The 21,313-nt window shown below is 47.1% G+C and overlaps 1 protein-coding gene across 2 annotated transcripts; it reads right to left on the reverse strand.

The window, feature by feature from the left end:
• Window positions 1-704: 704 nt before the first annotated feature.
• Eaat2 (Excitatory amino acid transporter 2) lies at window positions 705-19,634 on the reverse strand. 2 transcript variants are annotated; one of them, XM_076317422.1, is made up of 11 exons: window positions 19,145-19,634; window positions 15,277-15,402; window positions 14,872-15,079; window positions 12,462-12,504; window positions 12,109-12,362; window positions 10,978-11,211; window positions 7,573-7,767; window positions 6,881-7,015; window positions 6,678-6,786; window positions 5,486-5,604; window positions 705-3,340 (listed from the first exon to the last, which is right to left on the reverse strand). In XM_076317422.1, exons 1-11 carry the CDS (start codon window positions 19,317-19,319, stop codon window positions 3,292-3,294), a joined length of 1,647 nt encoding a protein of 548 aa, XP_076173537.1. In that variant the 5' UTR covers window positions 19,320-19,634; the 3' UTR covers window positions 705-3,291. The 2 variants fall into 2 exon arrangements, with proteins under 2 accessions (XP_076173537.1, XP_076173536.1); XM_076317421.1 differs by having other exon boundaries at window positions 3,201-3,340; window positions 5,470-5,604; window positions 19,145-19,466.
• Between the last annotated feature and the right edge of the window lie 1,679 nt (window positions 19,635-21,313).

Here is a 21,313-nt window from a genome sequence, read left to right on the forward strand (position 1 = left end):
ACATAAATACTAGAAAATAGATATGTCACATTTTGTATAAATAAAACAACAAACTCTTTGTACAAAGACTCTCCTGTGAGCCAAGGATCCACGTGACGGTGGATTTTAAATAAATGAATTTTTTAGGAAGTTCTCATCGTTCTTTCGCAACCCTTGCGTCCTGTCACGATCGAGGGGGGTTCATCGGGGTAGAAGTGTCATTGAACGAGATCATTGCGACTTACCTTCGTTGGTTGACGCGCTGGAAAATTCATTCTGTGTTTGCCAAAAAAAAAGTTCGAAGTATTAAGTTCACTTTCAGCTGTTCGTTCGTAAATTATTCCACGGTGGTCGAGTTTTTCAGTCTTCGAAGCAACTGGAAGAAACAAAATGGCCGCCACTTTGAGTAAAAGGTTTCTTTGCTTTCTGTCACGCGTTTTCGATTCTTTTCGCGCAAGAAGTGAAAACAAACTGAAAAAAAAAGACTTCTTGGACAGCTGTTTAGGAATCTTTTTCAACGATACGAAACATACGGTATAAATATCTCGTATGTACATCAAAAGTACTTGGATGGATGTTTGTGACAACTTTTGCGAAAAGGTACCAAGTTATTCGGTTACAAAAAAAAAATACAAATGTTTAAATCCAAACAGCTGTGTTCCCCCAAGGTATCTAGATTCGTGGTCGAGCGAGGACGAGGGAGTGATAGATATTAAAAACTCACGTTCTCGTATAAACCTGCATCTTGTTATACAACACGTTGAGCCTTATAAGTATATTCACACATAGTCTTTTTTTTTTTTTTTAAGTATTTCGATAAATTCTTTCTCTATTCTCCCCTCCTCTCCTCTAGGCTATAAACAAAGCACTCTTCGCATTCACTGTTCGAAAGTAACGTAAATTAGGTATCGCACGGCGAAAAGTGTGTAGCACGGCAAAAACTTCAACGTGAACAATTATGGGTCCGCAACGCAACAACTTCGAAGAACCGAGGAAACCAGCGAGGCAAGAATTATTCGTTCGAACGAAATATCGACGCTCGGGTGGGTGGATATGGGACCTTGGGGGGATGGGGGGGCTTGAAAAATCATGTTTACGGATCTTTATTTCAAAATGTGTTCGTGTTGAAGGGGTTGGACGGGGCGGGGTAGTAGGGTTAGGGTTAAACAACGCACTACGAAGCACTATTTATCCAGTTAATTTGTACATTTAAACAGTCTCTACGATAGAACACGTATCGACCTACGGTACCTAGTGCCTAGAATCAGTGAATTCTTCTCGTAATGATTTCCTATAACGTTATACGGTAGTTATTTATTATAAACGACATATTCAAATGGCATGTCCAGTCTTGAGGCTGCCCGTCAAAGAGCGCTAGATGATCTTCTCTTTCGTTTGTTTCGTTCTCTTTGGTAACTCTTTTGTGTGTACGCGTGTGTATGTTTTTTTCCTTTCTTTTTTTCGGTTTTTCAATATTTCTCTCTTCCCCGTTAAGGATCAGGAGGGGACGGTGGTTCTACGCTACAAAACCGAGAGAATCGCGACTCTCGATACTTAAGTTACTTCTAACCGGGTTGGGAGGGAACGTTAAATCGTTGAAGTGCACAATGGCAGAATCGTGAACGCAGCGCCACCGCCCCCCTCGACGAGAGAGAGCGAGGGGGGACGGTGACTCGAACGAGGAACCCCCCGAATTTTGCAAACGGTGGTGGTTCGTCGTCGAACGCTGCTGGAGATATCTGTGCACACCGATTCATGCTCCGTCAATGGTCCGACAATTATAGTTTTTTCAATACGACAGTTTTTAAGAGCTAATGGAAACCTACGGTACGTTTCCAAAAAACGGTTCGTCGTCTACGATCTGGTAATAATAATCATAATAATAATAATAATAATAATAATAATAATAATAATTCAACGGCATTTGCACGCGGCGCTCGAACGCTAAAACGGGTGTGTGTATGTGTATGTTTGTTTGCTCGCGTTTGCTCGCATTTGCACGCATTTGCACGCGTTTGCTCGTGTTTGCTGGCGTTTTCTCGCGTTTGCACGCGATTGCACGCAATTGCACGCGTTTGCACGCGTTTGTTCGTGTGTGAATCTACCCGTCTCGTCGCGCGATCGAGCGCACCCGCGGCGATCGTTATTGGTGTCGCGACGATCCTAAAAGCTACGTGTCCCTAAGCGGAACGTTAATATCGAACAAAGTCATCGCCGACGTTCCTGGAACGTTTACTACCGCGTCGATCGTCGACGATCGATCGGTAACCGACGAACGCGGTCTGGTACTCCGATCGAGCGTCGCGCGAAAACTCACGCGCAGGGGTGTATCTGTTGGAGGTTGCTGTGTGTGGATGGTCGGCGTGGAACGTTTATTCACTCGTGGTCCAAGGAACGAGAACGATAGCTGACAGTCGAAGTGTGTTCGCGCATCGGTGGAAAACTCTTTGTGGCAGTACGACGATCGATCGCCAACAGCCGATGACTGTTCAGCCAACGAGCCCGGAACGCCTTGTCGCGAGTTTTCTTTTGTTTCTTTTTTTTTTCTTTTTTTTTACTTTTTTTTGTCGTTTTTTCGTTTATTTTTCTTTTGTTGATAAATTAACGGAAATCTGTTTCTCCTCTACGTTCGCAGCGGCCGTCTAAGTGCCGTGGTAAAATAAGGCACCACACTCGACGCTGTTTGCGCGATCGATCGCGAGTAAACGATCATTAATAATTCGGGAATGCGATCGAACCCGGGGGTGGGTGTGTAGGGGGCGACGATGATCGCTCCTCGATCGACGCGTCGACTCGAGGAAATCGTTACCCAGAGCCTTCGAAATACGCTTTCGTTATTGCTGATGTCTTCGTACGCGATCGTGGCCACCCCTTGATTATTGACTTGTTGTGTTCGATATCGTGTTTATGTTTCTCTCTCTCTCTCTCTCTCTCTCTCTCTCTCTCTCTCTCTTACTCTCTCTCTCTCGCGTCCATGTTGCGTCCACTTTGTGTCCGTGAAAAGTTTACAACGGGAGGTAATGCTTCTTAAACGAAGACGGTCGCGTGACGCGATGTTTGTTCATCGATAGTAGAAAAGACGACGTGATTAGAAGATGGCACTCGCGTGCCCCCCGGGTGTACCCTTGATTTCTCTTTCTCGTGTGTTTTTTTTTTTTATTTTAGTTTTCTTTTCATTTCGTTATTTCTTTTGATCCTCGTTGAAACGCATCGTTCTTTCAACTTTCCCGAGATTGAAAGCGTTTGCGAGTTCGTTAGCAAAATTCGGTCGGTGGATAATATCTAGAGCTAAACACAGGGCGTACCACTGGGTCAGACAGTCTCTTCCGTGACGCTCCTGGGCATCTGCAACACGCTGATGCTGAAACGAAACAAGATGTTTGAGGGTGGTTTGCGGCGTCTCTGGACGTCGACGTTGCTTTCGAAGCGGCACTTTAAACAAGCGAATGGGGAGCTCGAAGAGATGATGAGTACTTGGACGCAGCTCGTGAGCGTCGCAGCGCTACTGTGCGAGTGCACTCGCAGAACGATACGTTGCAACGATCCGAGATCTATGAAAGCCTCGAGCGGATGTCGCGTTTAACCTTTTCATGCCCCCGGCGTGTGCGATCAATCGTACGCGAACCCCAGCCTCGCGGAAACGATCGTTGGAAAATAAACGCGACGTCGAGCGATCGTTTCTGAAACGGAAACTTTTTCACTCGCGGCCAGGTCGACGTGTCGATCGGTGGTTCTCGAAATAACTACGGGGAGGGGACGCACCCTACCCCCTTCCTCGGAGAAAGAAAATTGATTTATCATAGTGAACGGTAGCTGCGAAATATATCGGTTATGTAAAATATTCCTCGGTAAGGAAAACAAACCCAACAGGGTCCCGCCTCCCCGATTTCGCGAAACACCGATTCGTATAGAGACACTGGTTTCGTTAATTTTCCTTTCGATTTCGGGTATGAACGGGTTAATCCTGTCGTTGCGAACACTCGGTCCGTCGATTTGTTCAAAAATGTCGATTTGTTGCAACGGTGGTCGAGAAATTCGAAGAGAGAATATGATCTACCCTCAGCTGACGCAGAGCCTCAACTCGCTGGACCGTGGCGCGTAAACAAACGATCGTCGAGAAGCAACGTTAATTTTTTTTTTTTTTCAATGTGTATATATATACTTTTTTTTTCATTTTTTTGTTCACTTTTTTCTTTCTCTCTCTCGGCATTAAATACGCTCGCTTTTCCCCGACGCCACGCTCGATTGATCGTGCCGTGCGCCCTTAAGGTCAGTGCGCAACGATTTCCGTAATGCGGGGTACGAGGGTCCGCCCTGTTTCTCGCACGAATTCGTATCCAAGTCGCGCCAGATTTGCGATTGATCGGTTATTTATGCGTTATGCGGTACACATCTACGGCTTCTGGCTTCTCGAGAAGCGGCCCGATCTCTCGCTGCACGAACACGCTAATTACGAGCGAGTTACAAAATGGACGTCCGCGAAAGAACACCGTGGGCGGACGCGATCACGTTTGCCACGAAAACGCTGCGCGCTGTTTACCGAGGGGTAGCTCTGGTGATTTTCGGATGAAAAAATTGATTTCAGCCGCAATTTCTCAAAGATTCGAGCACTCGAAATTATCCTCTCGTGGTGATCGCGGAGACGTTTTAGAATTTTTCCCATTGCGGTCCAATTGTTTCCTCGTGAGAGAAAAAGATCGCAAAGAACGCTCAATTTTCGCCCCAAAAATACCAGACTTCCCCTCTAAGAGGGGTGACCACGACGCCGGGTAGAAAATAACGTCGTTACGCTCTATCGATAGTGTGGAATAAAAAAGAAAAAGAACGGTTGAGAAATATGAATTTTACCCGAAGTTACCTGCGGTCGAAATCGATCTCCAATATAGAATAATATGAAAAGAAATTGAAGAAAAAATGATAGAAAGTTCCTGACATTTTGGAAAATATACCAAAAGTTTCTTATTTTTTCTCACTTTGAAATGGAACTGAATGAATAGTTTCAGAGGAAAAAAAAATGATAGAAAACTCAAACCTGAAATTTTGAAAAATGTATCCAAGTATTCGTTACTTTTCGTTTCGGAAGTTCAACGATAAAATATTTCGCAGAGCGTTCTGCGCGAGACCTCGAGGAACGAATCCTCTCTGTAGATTTTCGATCGGGCGTCGTGGTCACCCCCCTTAATGTCAAGCGACGATGATCGATACAGATTGACGCGAAACGTTGATATCTCGCGAGACCTCGACCGCGTCGAGGAGACAGCGATTTGAAAAATGACGCGCGAAAGCGAGGAAACGTGAAGCTTACGTGCGACGACAGTGGCCTGGCCATGAATCGTTTATAAATGTCGACGGAATCGAGCGAGCCGTTTGCAATATGCAAGTTAATCAGCCCCCGTCGACCGGTAGCGAAGCGGAATAAAAGACGCAGCGAAAACCAGGATGAATGCACGCGATCGTTCGTGATCGTACAAAGTGATAGCCTAGCCCTACCAACAAGCTTGTTTACTTGGCGATGCCGGCTATCCTCGTATCGTCCTGCATCTCGACTACGATGGTGTCAGGATCAGGTACTCTGTTGGCGGAAATGCATCCGTTCGCAATGGTCGTCGGCAGAACGGTCTCCGACTGGAAAAGACAATGGTAACAGCGATCACTATTAACCTTCGAATTCCCGAAAACCATTCACGAGTATCGTTTCCTTTTTCGTGGATTTCCCACCGTAGAAATTACATCGAGTTTTAAAAGTTATTTTCGTTCCGGATACTGAATCGCGTACGATTTATATCGTACCGTAGACTCTCTCCGAGACGCAACGCCTGTCCTTTTAAAAGTTCTCCTCTTTGCTGAGAAAAGTTAGTCGAATTTTTTATCGCGAAATAGTTTCTTCGGTTTGTACCTTTCGAAGTACCTGGAGGAAGGATTTTCGAGAGATAACACGTTTCGCGAACAACGAAATCGGAAGATCACGATCTTCTGTAACTCGTGTTATTTGTAAGTTTTAGAAAAGGTCATCGTCGGATCGCAGACGTTCGAGAGAGCGGTGCGCGAAGACGTCGAAGACGAGTTTCGAAGCAACCTAATATTTATATTTAGAATATTTATATGAAATATGAATTACGTTTAAAATATAGTAGCTTCTCTGTACAATTAGACATTACCATTTTTTGTTATTTCCTACTACCAAAGAGTGTCAACGATCTGAACTCATAATACGTTAAAGTGCATCTGTAGAAATTGGAAAGTTCGACGATCGTTTCGCAAACCCTCGAGTACGCGTTGAAAATTGAGAACAACGTCCGCAGCGATCGATCGATGACTCGTCACCGGATTCGAACGCGGTGAGCGGGATGTTAAGAGGTTCGAGACGTATTATTACACGTTTCCAAGAAAACTGCCAACTATTTCTAATCTCTGACACGCGTGCTGCGTCATTGGCTAAACGAGTGAGACGTTGCGTGACTCGCACGCCGAGTCATCTCGTCTGGTGCGTGTTAACGCTAAGCAATAATCCACAAAGGACGTGGTATTATAAATCGTTGGTATTTGACAAAGATCGCTGGAATATCGTCTTTGTAAATATTAAGGGTGATGCTGAACGCATCGACGATTCAACGAGAGAGAAGTATCTAACGTTACCGTGATAATTGCGGATTAAATTCCCCTTTTCTCGCGTCGATCGATTCGCGCGATAATCGTACCTGATAGGCTGCCGCATCCAGCGCCATCAGTTCCTTCTTCGACAGCTGCTCGACCACTGCAGCGGCGTAACAATCGCCCAACATGTTGTTGGTGGTCCTTATGCGATCCCTGAACGGAAGTACGAATGTAAAATCCAGGAATATACGGCGATTCGGTAGGGGAAAATAAAGAAAAGAAACAAAAAAAACCACTGGACACTTACACGAACCAGTCGATGGTAAATAACAACGAGACGTTGTAAACAGGAGCATCGATGGCGCTTAAGACGACGAGGAGAAGCACGAGGGCGGCGCTCGGAACTGAAGCCGATGACACTGACGCAGCGGTTGACGTTAAGCTTGAAACAGAACGTACGGATTAACGAAATTTTACCGACTTACTTTTCACCGGCGAATTTCTCCTATCGTTGGTCCCCGAAACCGTTTCGATCGTTCGCCCAGCTCCTCGTCGAACGATTCTTCTACGATCTTCAAATCCAATTTTCACGCACCGTGGCTCCTCGTATTGAGAAAATTTTTGTACTTTGAAATTTACTTCGAAATACTATCCGCGTAAGTATCGTTCGATCTCGAAGTATCTTCTGGTCGAAGAATTTTAATATTTACACTTCTCGCGGGAAGTTCTCTGTAATATCTCCGTCAACTCGTCGAACTAAAAATTTCATCTATAACCTGCATGAAAAATACTACTCCCGATCGAATCGTATCGGAGCTGAGCGAAGACTCGAGCAATCCCGATCAACGGTGGTGGATCCAACGCGGAAGAAGCTCGTCGATGAAAATTAAGCCGGTGAATTTCACCGGGTAACGTTTTCGCGAAACGAAAAGTAAAAAGAAAAATAAAAATAGGAAAAACTAGTAACGGAATCGGAGCCCGTTAAGGTAAGCTGCTTACATAACGGTTATAATCTCGCCGAAGCCCAAAGCGATGCCATGCATCTGCGCGATGAATATACTGGCGACGGCGACGAACAGTGCCGTACCGTCCATGTTAATGTTGCAACCGATCGGCAGAACGAATCTGGTGACACGGGGATCGACCCTGAGCTTGTCCGTCATCAGGCGGAACGTGACCGGAAGCGCGGCAGCCCTGTACAAAGCTGCGTTAGGAAAGATCCGGCGTAGCGCGTTTGCTATATCAATAGAAAGGTCATATCCGCGCGTGCAGCTTCGCCCGGGTGTCCATGGACCACCATTGGTCATTCTGGTGGAAAACTCTGGTCTAAACAAGGTTCTCCCGACGCACGTCTAACCGGAGAACACGTGCGTCGATTTTCGGTAGATCGACTCCGAATGACAACGCAAGGAACGACGATCCGATGCACACGAATCAGGAGTTGAAGAAATATATATATATATATGTATGTATATACACAGACAGACACACACACACGCGCGTATATACATATATATATGTATATGTACGTATGTATATAAATATGTATGTAGGATATACGGACGCGCTAAGGTCGTTCGATCAGGGTCGACGTTCACCGACAGTTAGTCGTGTATCGACACGGGCAAAGGTTTCGTGAAACTAATTGACCAGAATGACCGCAGTAAAGACGAGCTGAAAATCAACCAGGGGTTAATCGGGTCGTGAACGGCAGGCGAGATAAAAAAGGGGGAGTTGCGATCGTCCGTATCCGTCCCGCGTATGTCCGCCATAAACTCCTGCAACAGACAATCGTATGTACCTTCATGTCGCGGCCATCGATTACTTACCAAGGCCACCCTCGACCTCACTGAACCACCTGCAAAAGGCCGCGTGCAGCGCGTGCTCTAATACATCATCATTGATATTCATACAGTCTCTGTTCACGATACACCTGAGAGCCGTGTTCTCTCAGGCACAGTGTACGCACAGTTGTGTACGCTCTTTTCTGGAAAAAGTTAATCCACATAGAAAACATGATTGAGTTAGACATTGGCGTTGGCAGGACGTTTAGAACGATCTCGAGCACCGCGACGATGGGACGGAAAAGGTTTCGAAGCGTGACGTTCTCAATCGAATGGAAACGAAACATCGCAAGCTGTTTACTCGTGGCACGAATGCTTCTCTGTCCCACGATGCATCGGTAGGGATCGTACCGCGTCACGGGAAACCCGAAACCAGGCAGGCGATTCGAAGGATCGAGGGAATTCCGTCCAGACCGGCTGGACCAAAACGTCTCGAAGGGAGGGGAGAACCATCGGGACACGTGGCTCGTCGAAGTTACACGGATAAACTGAAAAAATGATCGTTGCTTCGCGTGATCCGCGGGCAGTGAATAATCATGGATAGAAAGCGTATCGTAGTTCAGCAGTTCTGGCCAGTGATGGACGTCGCCGTGAAACCTGGAAGAGCGGGCTCGACGCGAGCAACCAATATTTTTTTCAGTTTCCCTCTGATTTCTTGGAAAATGTGCTTATGTAATAACATATGGTTGGGCGCGGAAGCCTCCTTCGAGCGGTATCTTCTTCCTCCGCCCTCGTCCCTCGGCGACGAGACGGTCGAGGATTCGGATAACGGAAGCCCTCGAAGGCCTCCGCGTCGAGAATCAGTCCAGGTGACACGGAGTCAGCTGATTTCCGGCTCAACAGACACGGACAAAGACGCCCGTTTCCGTGCACTTTTGTACTCTTTACGTGTCCTTCTCGTTATTCGTTTCGCATACACTTTCTCTCGTGTCTATACGTGTACACGTATACACACACCGTTTCGCTCATTCGCTCGATGTCGACTACGAGTTACACGCCACGAAATTTCGGTCCCCTTTTTTTCGCGAATGCGGATCGAACGTTGTTCGCGAATCATCGTCGATTTCGGACGCGTTTCGAGCGCAAAATCCTGGAGCTGTGCATCCACGTTCCTGGAACGCGTTTTCAATTTTCTTTTTTCTCTCCTCCCGATGGTCGAGAGAACCGTCGAGATGACCGTCGAGACGCCAAGATTCTCTCGATCGATACCGCTCGAGAGACGTACACACGTAGCGGTAAGAATGCACGCGGCGGTAACTTCGATGCACTTTTAAATAGATTCTAATTTTACCATAAGTATCGCGCGTACGTTGTAAATCGTTTTGTTACGCTTTCAAGATGATTCTACTTTTACGGCGCCGACTCTAGTGTATCCGACGACCCATTTACGCGAACAGAGATATCGAACAAGACAATGCAAGCATCGCGCATACGTTGTAAATCGTTTCGATGCACTTTTAAGAAGATTCTACGTTTACCACACCGAGTCTGGTATCTCTCTTGACCTACTTATGCGCACCATACGATGAAGAATTCTCCGTTGCAATTCCATCTCTTTATTACGCTTCGAGAAAGATTCTACTTTCCGCAATACCGACCGGTAATAGGTTGCTCGATCATTTTTTCCATTAGATAACAAACGGAGCCATCGGGTCTATCGTGTTACTTTTCCAAAGACAATACTACCGTTCGATCTACACGTGCAAAGTTTCATACATCGATCCTATGTATTTACAATCGTTCAAAATTGAAACGTCCCGATACTTTTCTCACAATGGATCTAAACCAAAGGAAACTCATCGAACAACCTAGTACCGTCCACCTTCTTCGATTTCATCTCCACGATTCCATCGACCGAGTTCAGCTCGCGAGTACCACCACGAGCAACGCAATTTCGACAACCGATCGAAGCAACCAGGATTCTACGCACGACTTGAGAACTTTTCACCGAAAGTTCGTGGACCATACACCGACAACCGGGAGTATCCGCATCCTAAGTGCCACCCGGAACTGCATACCTCTCTCTCTTTCTCATTGATCATGACGAGATCTCCCCATGAGAAACGCGAGAACATTAAAGAAACGTAATGGGCCCGAAGAGGGAACGAATCTGTGGACGGGATGTAGGAACGATTCCGTCAGCGTTCGACAACGTCATCGGGGTGAAAACAGACCCGACGTTGTGAAACGCTGCCTGAAATCGAAGCAGTTTCGGAACGGAGTAACGGGACCACGGCCTCGCAAAGCCTCCTCTCGGCTGGCTGAAACATATTTGTCTCTTTGTCAATCGATTCGAAATCGTACGCCCCCGACCTGGCTTTCGTGTCTTGAACGCGTTCTCGGAAAATTTTCTAATTCTTTTCTTTTCTTTTTTCTTTTCTTTCAAGGGAAAACGAAAGTTGGACACAACGGAAGAATCATTGGAGAGGCGACCAGGTTGGAATCGAGTGAAAAGTGGGTTTGGAAAAGCTAGATGACGATGACGACCGAGGTCATGTGAGGCAGGCGATATATGGGGGTACTCTGAAGGTCGGGCTGAGTTCGAAGATCGACGACTCACGTTGATGCCATGGCGAAGGCGGTGAGGGTGCCCTGGGCGAGGCCGGCGTAGAATTTAAAAGGGTTCTTTCTCACGAAGGCCAGGTAGATCAGCTGCATGATCACCAGCTGATAGAAAAAGACACCGATCACGATCGTGACGATGAACCAGGCGAGCTGCGACATCACCAGCGCCAGATCGGTCACGCCGAGGATCTTGCCAGCGATCACGGAGGTGATGCCCACGGGTGTCATCCTGCGAAAAAAAATGCAAACGAGGATGTTTCTCGGACGTCTTTTTCTCTTTGATAGCTTTCCATTGATAATAGTATTTTGTCTTCGCGTAATTAAAACTGTCAGAGACCAGCGAACGAACGTTTCTTTCGTTTTGTAACGAGCTACTCCGTTACATCTTTCATTACACTATCTTGCGAACTCTCCTGTATTTACTTATATCTCTCGAGTGTTTCGTAAAGTAAGAACTTGAGTTTCGTTCGTGATATTTTTCATTCATTGATTTTAAGTGTATAGTCGGATGGAAGAACGCTTCGAAAGACACTCGGTGGCTCGAGAACCACTGTCGGATCGGTCAATGGGCGTGTCTTCGTTAAAAGCTCGCGACAGTTCTCGGGGAAAGAATAAATTTTGTTAACAAACGGCTTGTCCAAACACACGAACGATCGATTTCACGAGGTAAAGACACGGCTACCATTGCCGCCTCTCGGCTCGAATCCGACGCATCAAAAATGACACTTTTATTTTTATCGCGCGAAGGTTATTTCAAGATCTCGATTCTCTCTGACGGTTAATCTCGGACGACCTTGAATTCTTACGCCTTTTATCCGCGAAAGTACCGACAAAAGGGGATAGAGTTCCGTTTAAAGAATTACGACGACCTTGGGATACCCTTGGCGAGAAGAACAATATTTTCATCCCCTTACCGACCGAACAATGGAAGAGTTCTACCGGTTGTCTAGCAAAATCGACGTTTCAACGCTACTCGGTCGCGTTCTGCGTGGAACGAACACTGAACAAGTGTGCAACACTTGTGCGATAAATAGAAAAAAGAAAATGTCCGAACGGTCTCGAAAGTAACGGTATCGATCGAGTCGACCGATGCTCGGTTGTTCATCGACGATACGCTCGTACGTACCACATCACTGTCGACACCATGCGCATGATGACCTCGAAAACAGCCTTGAAGAAGTCGATCACAATCTGTCCCTTCTCCCCGAGGGTACCTAAGAACGTGCCGAAGACCAGACAAAAGAAGACGATGCCCAACGTGTTCGTCCCGCTCCTGTACTGGGTCACTCGCATCAATTCCTCGTCTCCCAGGACCTCCGTGGACACCGAGTCGCTGAGATTCCGAAATGGCTGGGTTTTCGGCACGTACACCGTGTGCGCCTATCGAGTGAAAAATACTGGTCGTGTAACGTGGACGAAATCTTCGCGAATAGGTTCCCCCTGTCCCATTTTTTTAATAACGAAACGAAACCTGCTCACCTGCTGGAACGCTGCTTGGAAAATATTGTCCGGGAACATGTTCCTGAAACGTGCGAGAATATTCGTTGTCAGATGAGGAGGAGTCTGTTCTCTTTTTTTTTTTCTTTTTTCTTTTTTACAAGTACTCGATCGATACAGTCGGAGCCTTTATCGGCTTTTGCGGTTAATTCCCGATACAACCGTGTAATTGTATTAGTCGGCGGTGTGCACCGTAGGAATACGTTTTAAACGAGACTCTTCAGGTTGTTTCGAATAAACCACGCAACGATCGATACGTATGCCGGTGCATATTTCTATTTTCATCGCGATGGGTATCATCCTCCTATCGCGAACGGCTTTCAGAAAGGTTCACCGATCGTGTAGCAACGCGACCTTAATCCTCAGCGGGACAGTCGACTCGATAATTTATCTCGCGCGATAGGGTGCGCACTTGGACGACTGGTCGGAGGGCCGAGGAATCGCGAACAACGTCCACCTGAACGGAGATGGTCTTGACACGTTGAACTTAACGGAGCAACTTTGTTTTTCTCCAATTATTTTCACCGCGGCAACTTTGTTCTCGTGAGCGTTTTCTTTTTCGCGGCGCAACTTTGCTCTTTGTGATTATTTTTTTGCGAAGCTGCTTGGTTCTTGTAATTCTTTTCTAGCGGAGCAACTTTGTTTTTGTAATTATTATTTTTTTTTTTTTTTTTTGGAGCAACTTTGTTTTTGTAATTATTTTCAAATCGTTACTTCAATTCCGTAATGAAATATTATTATCCCTCGAGATTGTAGACACCATGAGCGAAAATGGGGGTCAAGGATATTCTATGTCTCGACGTAAAAGAAAAATACAAAAGAAAATAATTGCAACGATATCGTAATCGAGTCAACTCGACGAGTTCTTTCTACCGTTTTTTTTTTCTTTTTTCTCTCTGTAGTAAATTCGTTCGCAGAATTGGTTATTTGTCTTCTCTCCTACTGGATACGTCCCTTTGTTTATTTCCCACGTTTCCGTACGGGCACGTAATCCCTCGGCGACACAAAGTGTATAATAAAAAATGAATAGCATTCGCGCAAGACGCGGTGTAATAATGTGCGCCGAGGTGCCGCCAACGAGAGGATAAAAAATAATTCAACGCGACGCGCACATCAATCTCGTAACGTCGTAAGGTATTATGCATTGTAACCTTTACGGTGATGCATCGCGGAGGCACGTGGCGCTCAACGTGTTAAACGGCATCGCCACGGGATTCGCTTCGTTTGTAATTACTTTCCGAGAGAAGTACCACTCGTTCGGGAAATTTCATACTTTTGTCTCGCGAAAAATCCAATACGATGGAAACTAACATTAACGAGGGAATCACCGTTCATTTGAATAAGAACCGATACGACCGAAAAGTGCATTCGTGCGAAAGTGAATATTCGAACGATGAATTTATCCGCAAAGAAATCTGAACGAAAGTACATTTAATCCACCGAAACGTCACGGAATAACCTTAATTTTTCTACCGGTCGATTGTATCCTCGTTAAAAAAGAAAAAAAAAAAATCGGAACAAAGGTACATTTAACGAACCGAACCATCGCGAAATGTGTTAATGTTCCTACCGGTCGATTGTTTCCTCGTTAAAATTCACCGGAGCGAGAGTACATTTAATGGACCGAGGTATCGCAGAATGCATTAATTTTTCTACCAATCGCGTGTTTTCTCGTTAAAAAAGAACCTGAGCGTACACTCGATCCACCGAAACGTCACGGAATGCCTACAAATTTTCTACCGGTTATTTTCTCGAAAAGAAAAAAAAAAGAAAAAAAGAAAAATATCTGACCAATTAAATCGAGAGTCGACCCACTTTCTCGGGCACAATAACGTGCACCGAATATTTCCAACGAGGGTAGGGTAGACAAAAAGAAAAAAAAAGAAAAAAAAAAGAGAAAAAAGTAATAATCGAACGCGACGTCGCGTCGTAACCCGTGTACGGTAATGCATACACGCGTCTACACACACGCGTCTACACACACGCGTGTACACACACGCGTGTACACACACGTGTGTCTGAACGTGTATCGATGCGTCCGTCGATATCTGCTCGAGATTCGCTCCATTTAGATAAAGATGACCGATCGCAAGGTCACCGCGAAATTGTCCGCGATATCCCCGGGGCGGCAGTTCGGTAGAACGAGTCAAGCGTTGCTCCGACAACGAGGCGCGAGCGAGCGAGCGAGCGAGCGAGTAAGCGAGCAAGCGAGAAAGCGAGAACGCCCTGCTCGCTTTTATCGTGGGAAAATTCCGGAAGGCTGTTGCCATGCGTGACGACGCAAAAGAACGAAAATAACGGTTTACTGATCGATATCTAACGCCTGACGTACCACCGTGTGGAAGAAACGCAACGAAAGAGGGCGGCGATAAGAAGCGAGCCTTTTAGCTACCTTCCCAAATCCAGAAGGCTGTCCAAGATGTTGACCGCCCGTCCGTTGTGCGCGGTGGTCATCGATTTTCTCAGACCAGGATTACCCGGGTGAATCAGGAGAACCAGGACAACGCCAAGGACCGCGTTCAACAAGGACGTGAGTATGAAGTACACCAAGGTACGGACAGCGATCATCCCGTTCATCCTGGCGTTCAAACTCGCGGAACCTGGACAAAATATTTCAACGTCGATTATTCCTCGACTCGTTCGTCGATCTTCTTCACTAGGTGGTTCGACGAGGTTTCGTCGTTCGATGATAATTAACCAAACGGTACCACGTTGCACGGTACCGTTCGATAAGTTCCATCGAACGAGGAAACTTATCGAACAACCAATTACGTCCCTCGTCGAGTATATATCTTACCGGATATCAGGCTTGCGATCACGAGCGGCAAGATCATCAACTTCAACAGCCTCATGAAGAGCTCTCCTGGATAACTGATTAACATAACTGCGTCATCGCCGAGGCCCAAGGGTCGCAGACCGAACCCTGAAATAAAGAACGAGGTTACCGCGACGTATTTCCTGGAGGGTTGCGGGGCCAGCCTGTACACCTTTCAAGGCTGCCGAGTAGTAGTTCTGGAACTCCTCGCGTGCGCAATTACGTCGGTTGTTAAACCCTGGAGGAAAAAGTGGCGCAATCTTGTACGATCGGTCCCTCCCGTGAACGAAATCTGGGTGGTAAGCGTTTTTTTTTTCGTTGAATGAATTCTCCAGGAGGGTACGATTTTAGAAATCTTTCGTTCGATTCACTTCTAATTTCGGTGGATGACATTCATATTCCGGGTGTTCCGATTCTCGAGTAGATTCCGAACGTTCCGTGAAAACCTTACGGTTAATTTGATCGCCTACGCAACTCGGTTATTCGAAGAAACGATCGAAATAGACGCTCGAATTAGCAACGGGCGTTTAAAATTTCACCGCGTGGACTCGGAACTTCCGATGGACGTTCGGGTAAGAAATAAACGTTCTTTTGTTGGTAAGAAACGGCGCGTTATAGAGGAAATTGTTCGATTGACGTACACGTGCCGAGTGTACGAGAAGCTTTTCCATCGAAAGTCGTACGTAATTCAATTTCGTCGGGGTGTCTCGGATCGCTGGACGTTTCGCGACATCTTATTTCGTCGAGGTTTTAGTTAAGGGTGGTACGGGTTAATCAGATGAGAATTTCGAAGGAAACCTCTCGCCGATGATTGGCACCTTTTAACGGGATAACGCGAACATAACCTATTGCGTAACCAATTATGACAAGTCGTTTCGGTCTCCGGCGAGCTTTGCGCGTTTCTATTAAGAACTCCCCTCTTCTGGTAAACAAAGCTTTAGGATAATAAGATGAACGCGTATACGACCCCCGTACGCCACCTGGTGAATATCGTCAAATAAATGTAACCTCGTTTCGTATCTAATAATAGGAACGGAGAAATTAAGAAATAAAGTCAAAAACGTGGGTAAAATTTGTTCGTGTAATGTAAATGAAAACGTAAAAGGAGGAGTAAAGAAACGTGGGTAAAATTTGTTTACCTAGTATAAATAACAAAATATACAACCGTACAAAAATAAAGAAAGAGGGGTAAGAAACGCGTCTATACCTTCTTTTTCCCTTCATTCTACGTAGTATAAATAACAAAATATACATCCGTACAAAAATAAAAAAGAGGGGTAAGAAACGCGACTAAACTTTGTTTACGTAGCACAAAGAGAAAAAAAAGGTATAATCGCACAAAACTTGAAAAGAAGAGTGAGAAACGCGTGCAACTGTTTCCATGTACACAAAACCCGAGAAAAATATGAGAAAAAGGAACAAAGTGTGCGAGAAATGTACAATAAAAATAAAAATTCCCCAGAAGCTTCCCCGTGTGTCCGTGCATATTTATATTCCATTTCCAATTGATCGATTCCCCCCAAAATTGTTCCAATACGTTGGAAATAGGTTATTCGTCGAAATCCGGGGCCGAAGCTCGTGGTCGTTTCACGCGCGGCGAGCCAACTAATTGTTAGTTTTACGTAACCGGTGGGAAGGTCCTATGGCGCAGTTTCCCCGTCGATGGGGTTACATCGCACGAGGGACGAGTCGGGTCCTATTCTTCTTACGAGATTAATCGGTTGAAGAAAAGAAACGAGATCGCGACGTGTAGAGCAGATCGAACGACGATTACGAAGCCCCCCGTGCTCTAAGCGGCGTGCGTAACCAGTCGTTATTAACGAACGAACGTCACGTATGCGCACGTGACGCAATCGAGAAGGGGGCGTGCGTCCGTCCATTCGAATCCGTATTGAAAAATGAAACGACCGAACGCATAGTTTTCGTCGTGTATAGCCTGGCCATCGATTCGGGGCCCCTCCATTCGACCCTCGTCGTCTCGCCTCGATAGAAGTAAAAACGGTTTCGTGCGGGATGAGCTCGACCCTGGCACGCTTCCCCGATAACGGACCAAGCCGTAGCGTGCTTTTGGCAGTGCTCGACCGTTTCCCTCGAGCACGTAACGCGCTTTTCGACCCCGCGCGATACTTTTGCGCCCCTATTCGCGAACCAGTCACTATTTGTCGCCTAGGCGCCCGAACGCAACGACAGTAAACCCCACCTTTCACGGTGCTCGCGCACGCGATTGACATTTAATTGACATATCGACGATACGTTTACCCAACGACGAAGACGACGTTGGAAACTCGCGTCTCTGTCGCGACGCGAACGATCCAGGGAACCCCTCGAGACGTTTCACGGTGTTGGACGCGTGGAGTAATAGATTTACATAGCGGAGGAACGATCCTTGTAGGAATTTTTGATAATTGTTTTTTTAGTAAATAAATGGTCGGTTGGTTTGTTGGGAAAAGATTTAGATCGGAGTATTGCTCGGGTGTACGAATTTTCGCGAGAGGGAACGTTTGGAAATTATTCTTCTGGTGAAATAATGCCCAGTTGTGTACATTGAAGGGAAGAATCCTTTGGATGTGGAAATTTATAAGAAACTTTTGAAAATTTTCTTGTAAGATAAGGTGGAAATTATTTTTCCAGTAAAGTGACGGCGTTAGGTTTCTTTAGATACCTTTCGTGTCGTGAAAACAGTCCTGAAGTATTACTCGTAGATCGGAACAGTAGCTTTATAGTCAGTGTATCGTTGACTGTCGAAAAATTTGTTGAAAAAGCATGGAACATCGATGAGCGACAGGGAAATCCAATCAGCTCGAGTTCGTCGTGTTTGGGTCATCGTTTGCAGCTACGAGCGCGACTACGTGTTTGTCACGTTTGACTCGTAAAGCGGACCACGAGACTCGACATCGCGAATGGTTGACGTTGCACGCTTTTTCTGTGGAATATTCTCTCGAAACGCTATAACCGCAAAGGGTGTACGTTGCATCAGTCTCATACAACGTTCCTTTTTCCACGGTTACAACCTCTGAAGGTTGTATCGATATAGTTACTTTTGTATCGATGTAAAGAATATTTTTCTTCAAGCTGGTATTACGACACAGAGGTTAACTTTGTGCCCTTTCGTAGAATATTTGCTTCAAATGTTCCACACTCGTACACTACTTTTTCCAAAACGAATACCCCGAAGCCCCGAGAGGGTGAAGTTGTCCCCTCTTTCGCGCAATATTCTTCAAAAGGTATTTTACAATCTACAGTATCAACCTTGCACCGTTCCCGTGGGACGTTCCCTCAAACTCGACAGTACAGTCCAAGAGGTTAACCTCGTGCCCATTCCTACGGAACATTCCCCCGAAATGGCACTTTAGACACGAGCCAAGGTACCAACCTTGCGCCATTCCTTCAAAATGGACATCCCGGCCCAAGAACAACCCCTTCTCGCGTACATCTCCCTGCAGACTGTTAACCTAGCGTCTTACCTCCTGTACAACCTTTCGTATTGGCTTGTTCGATAGCTTTTCGTCGTTTTCCCATTACGAAAGAATACTACGCTTCGACTTCGAACAACCGTTAAATAAATCGAGTTGTTCGGAAAATCATTTCGTTTTCCAAAATGGAGAATACACACTTTGATGAAACGTTTATACGCTCTAAAAAAAATTCGTTTTCACGGAAAGAAACGAAAAGACTTTCCAAACGACCCGATGCAAAATCTACGCGAAACTTTGCGCGCGTTCAACGAAGTTGAAAGTAACTTCGTCTTCGAAAAAACTAAAACGAAGAGATAGCTCCGTTTGTCATCGAACGACGAGAGTTGTCGCTCAGGCGACAAGTCTCGCGACATCTTCAACGGTACATTACTCACCGAGTATCACGCCGAAGAGTACGCCGGATAGTGTGACCACGAGCAAGAGATTTTCCCGCATGAACTTCCTGGTGTCGGCGGTCACCTTACGGGGACCCTGAGAGGCCGAGACGTCCTGCCCGTCCATCTTGGCGAACAGGTACTCGGAGAACCGAGCCGAGGACTTCTCCTCCATTTCACTGGGCCGCCAGTAAGCGGCGTAGGTGGTGGCGGTGGAGCCGGTCGCGCACGAGGAGGCCGATCCCCTGGCCGATCGGCCGACCGACTCTGCCAAGCTCCCTTCTCGCGATCTCTCGCGGCTAACGGCGGGGCCCCGGCAGCACCACGACGACGACGGGTTGCCGTTTTGGGGGTGTTTCGGGAAATCCGTGAGGAACGAGCGATCACGCGCTCCCACCAGACGTCCCAATAGCCTGACGGCCCCGCGTGTGCCTGGTAACACGACCGTGGTACCGGGACGCTGTTCAGCAACTTTCGAATCGGTTCGTTGGCAAACGATGTCCGCTCACTCGCCAGCGGGGCCCAATGTTCTCTCTCTCTCTCTCTTGGTTCACTTGGTTCTCGCTCGTGCTCGTACTAGGCTGGATGGAAGCTAGGCTACCTCGATGGTATCCTCGAGAGGGGCCGGTCTGGTTACGTGGGTTACGCCTCGGGACCGATGACGTTCACGGTATTGGAGATCGCCGTGGTTACATTCGCGGCGAGGTTACGACGCGCGCCGTGATCGAATCCGGACAGCGGTAAGCTGGAGGATATCGCGGTACGTAGGAGAAGCTGTGTTACACAGGATCGATCCTCCCTTGTGCTCCTAGGTGGTGTGTGCGCGACACCGTCACACCGTTGCTCGGTCCGGATCCGGTGCTCGAACGAGTCCGCGCTGTTGCACAGGGTCAGTTACCTCCGGGTGCTTGGCAGCCAGCACCCTTGGGCCGATATCCTCCCGCGAGTTCGCGTGCAACGGGGCGGGGGAGGGAGGGACGAACCACGGTACGGGCAGAGGTACCAGGACCGTTCTCTTTCTTTTTTCTTTTTCTTTTTCTTTTTTCTTTTCCTTTTCTTCCCCCCTTCTCACGATCTTCTCCTTTTCCTCGAGGATGACGCCGTACGACCGGGAGGAGGCGCGTGTCACCCGGGCGACGATGGATCCGTTCGACGAGAGAGAGAAAGAGAGAAAGAGAGAAAGATAGAGAGAGAGAGAGCGAGCGAGCGAGCGAGTGACACCCGCGAGCACCGTGTCTCCGTAATTTTCCTTCCTTTGTTTCTTTCCTCTTCTTTCTTCTCTTCTGTGCTCTTGTTTCTTCTTCCTTTTCTTCTTCTTCTTGTTATTGTTGTTGTTGTTTTTCTTCTTCTTCTTCTTCCGGTTCTTCGTTTTTCTCCCCCGTCGTTCGATCTCCTCCTCGTTACACGTCCCCGATACGTTTCGCGCGAAGGATGAGCCCCTACTGGCCGGTTACTGGCGGACATATAGGTATTGATTTGCTCGGGGACTCCCCCTTGCCCCCGGCGGCCCTATAGACACGTCATCGAGCCGTCGCCGGGGTAGCGCGCATGCGCGAACTCCCGGCGGCTAAGTCGGTCGCCAGAAACGAGGGATTGTGCACCGACGCCGATAATATTGCCGCTCGATTGTGCATCGCAAACAACGCTGGATAGAGGAGAGAGGGGAACAGGGGGAGAGGAATGGAGAGAAAGACGGACAGAGAGAGAGATCGAGAGAGACAGAGAGAGAGAGAGAAAGGAAGAGGGAGGGGGCACAAAGGGCTCGAAATAAAAGCACCGGATGCTTTGATAGTGAAAAAAAGGGGGTCGAAATCGCCCGTAGCGAGCAAACCGGGGGCCGACGCGTTTTCGGGACGATGAAAACGCATTAGTCGAAAGAAACGAGACGAGACGAGACCAGACGAGACGAGACGAGAATCCGTGGGAAACGAGGGAGCCTCTCGTCCCGGCCGCGTTTTAAATCTTTCCGCCTCGATGACCCGGATTTCTCCGTTGCCCTTAATTACGTAACGAACGGCTCTAAGGAGCTCTCGTCGATTCGAGTGGTGCCCCCGTAGCCATCCGAACCGCGGACGGTTATAATTGAACGGGAATGCAAATTTATCGAGAATATTCCGAAACCTCGACGAATCCCGATTCCTCGGCGCTTCGGTGCAATTCCGTGGCCGT

This window comes from Ptiloglossa arizonensis, chromosome 8 (genome assembly GCF_051014685.1).
Source record: "Ptiloglossa arizonensis isolate GNS036 chromosome 8, iyPtiAriz1_principal, whole genome shotgun sequence".
NCBI lineage: Eukaryota > Metazoa > Arthropoda > Insecta > Hymenoptera > Colletidae > Ptiloglossa > Ptiloglossa arizonensis.

Excerpts from the sequence above, each read along its gene's own strand:
- Eaat2 (XM_076317422.1), bottom strand. The coding sequence starts at position 19,319 with ATGGAGGAGAAGTCCTCGGCTCGGTTCTCCGAGTACCTGTTCGCCAAG. Across the intron at positions 15,080-15,276 it reads GATCGCAAGCCTGATATCCG|GTTCCGCGAGTTTGAACGCC; the intron begins GTAAGATATATA and ends TATTTTGTCCAG. Across the intron at positions 7,768-10,977 it reads GCCTTCGCCATGGCATCAAC|GGCTGCCGCGCTTCCGGTCA; the intron begins GTGAGTCGTCGA and ends AGCTTTGTACAG.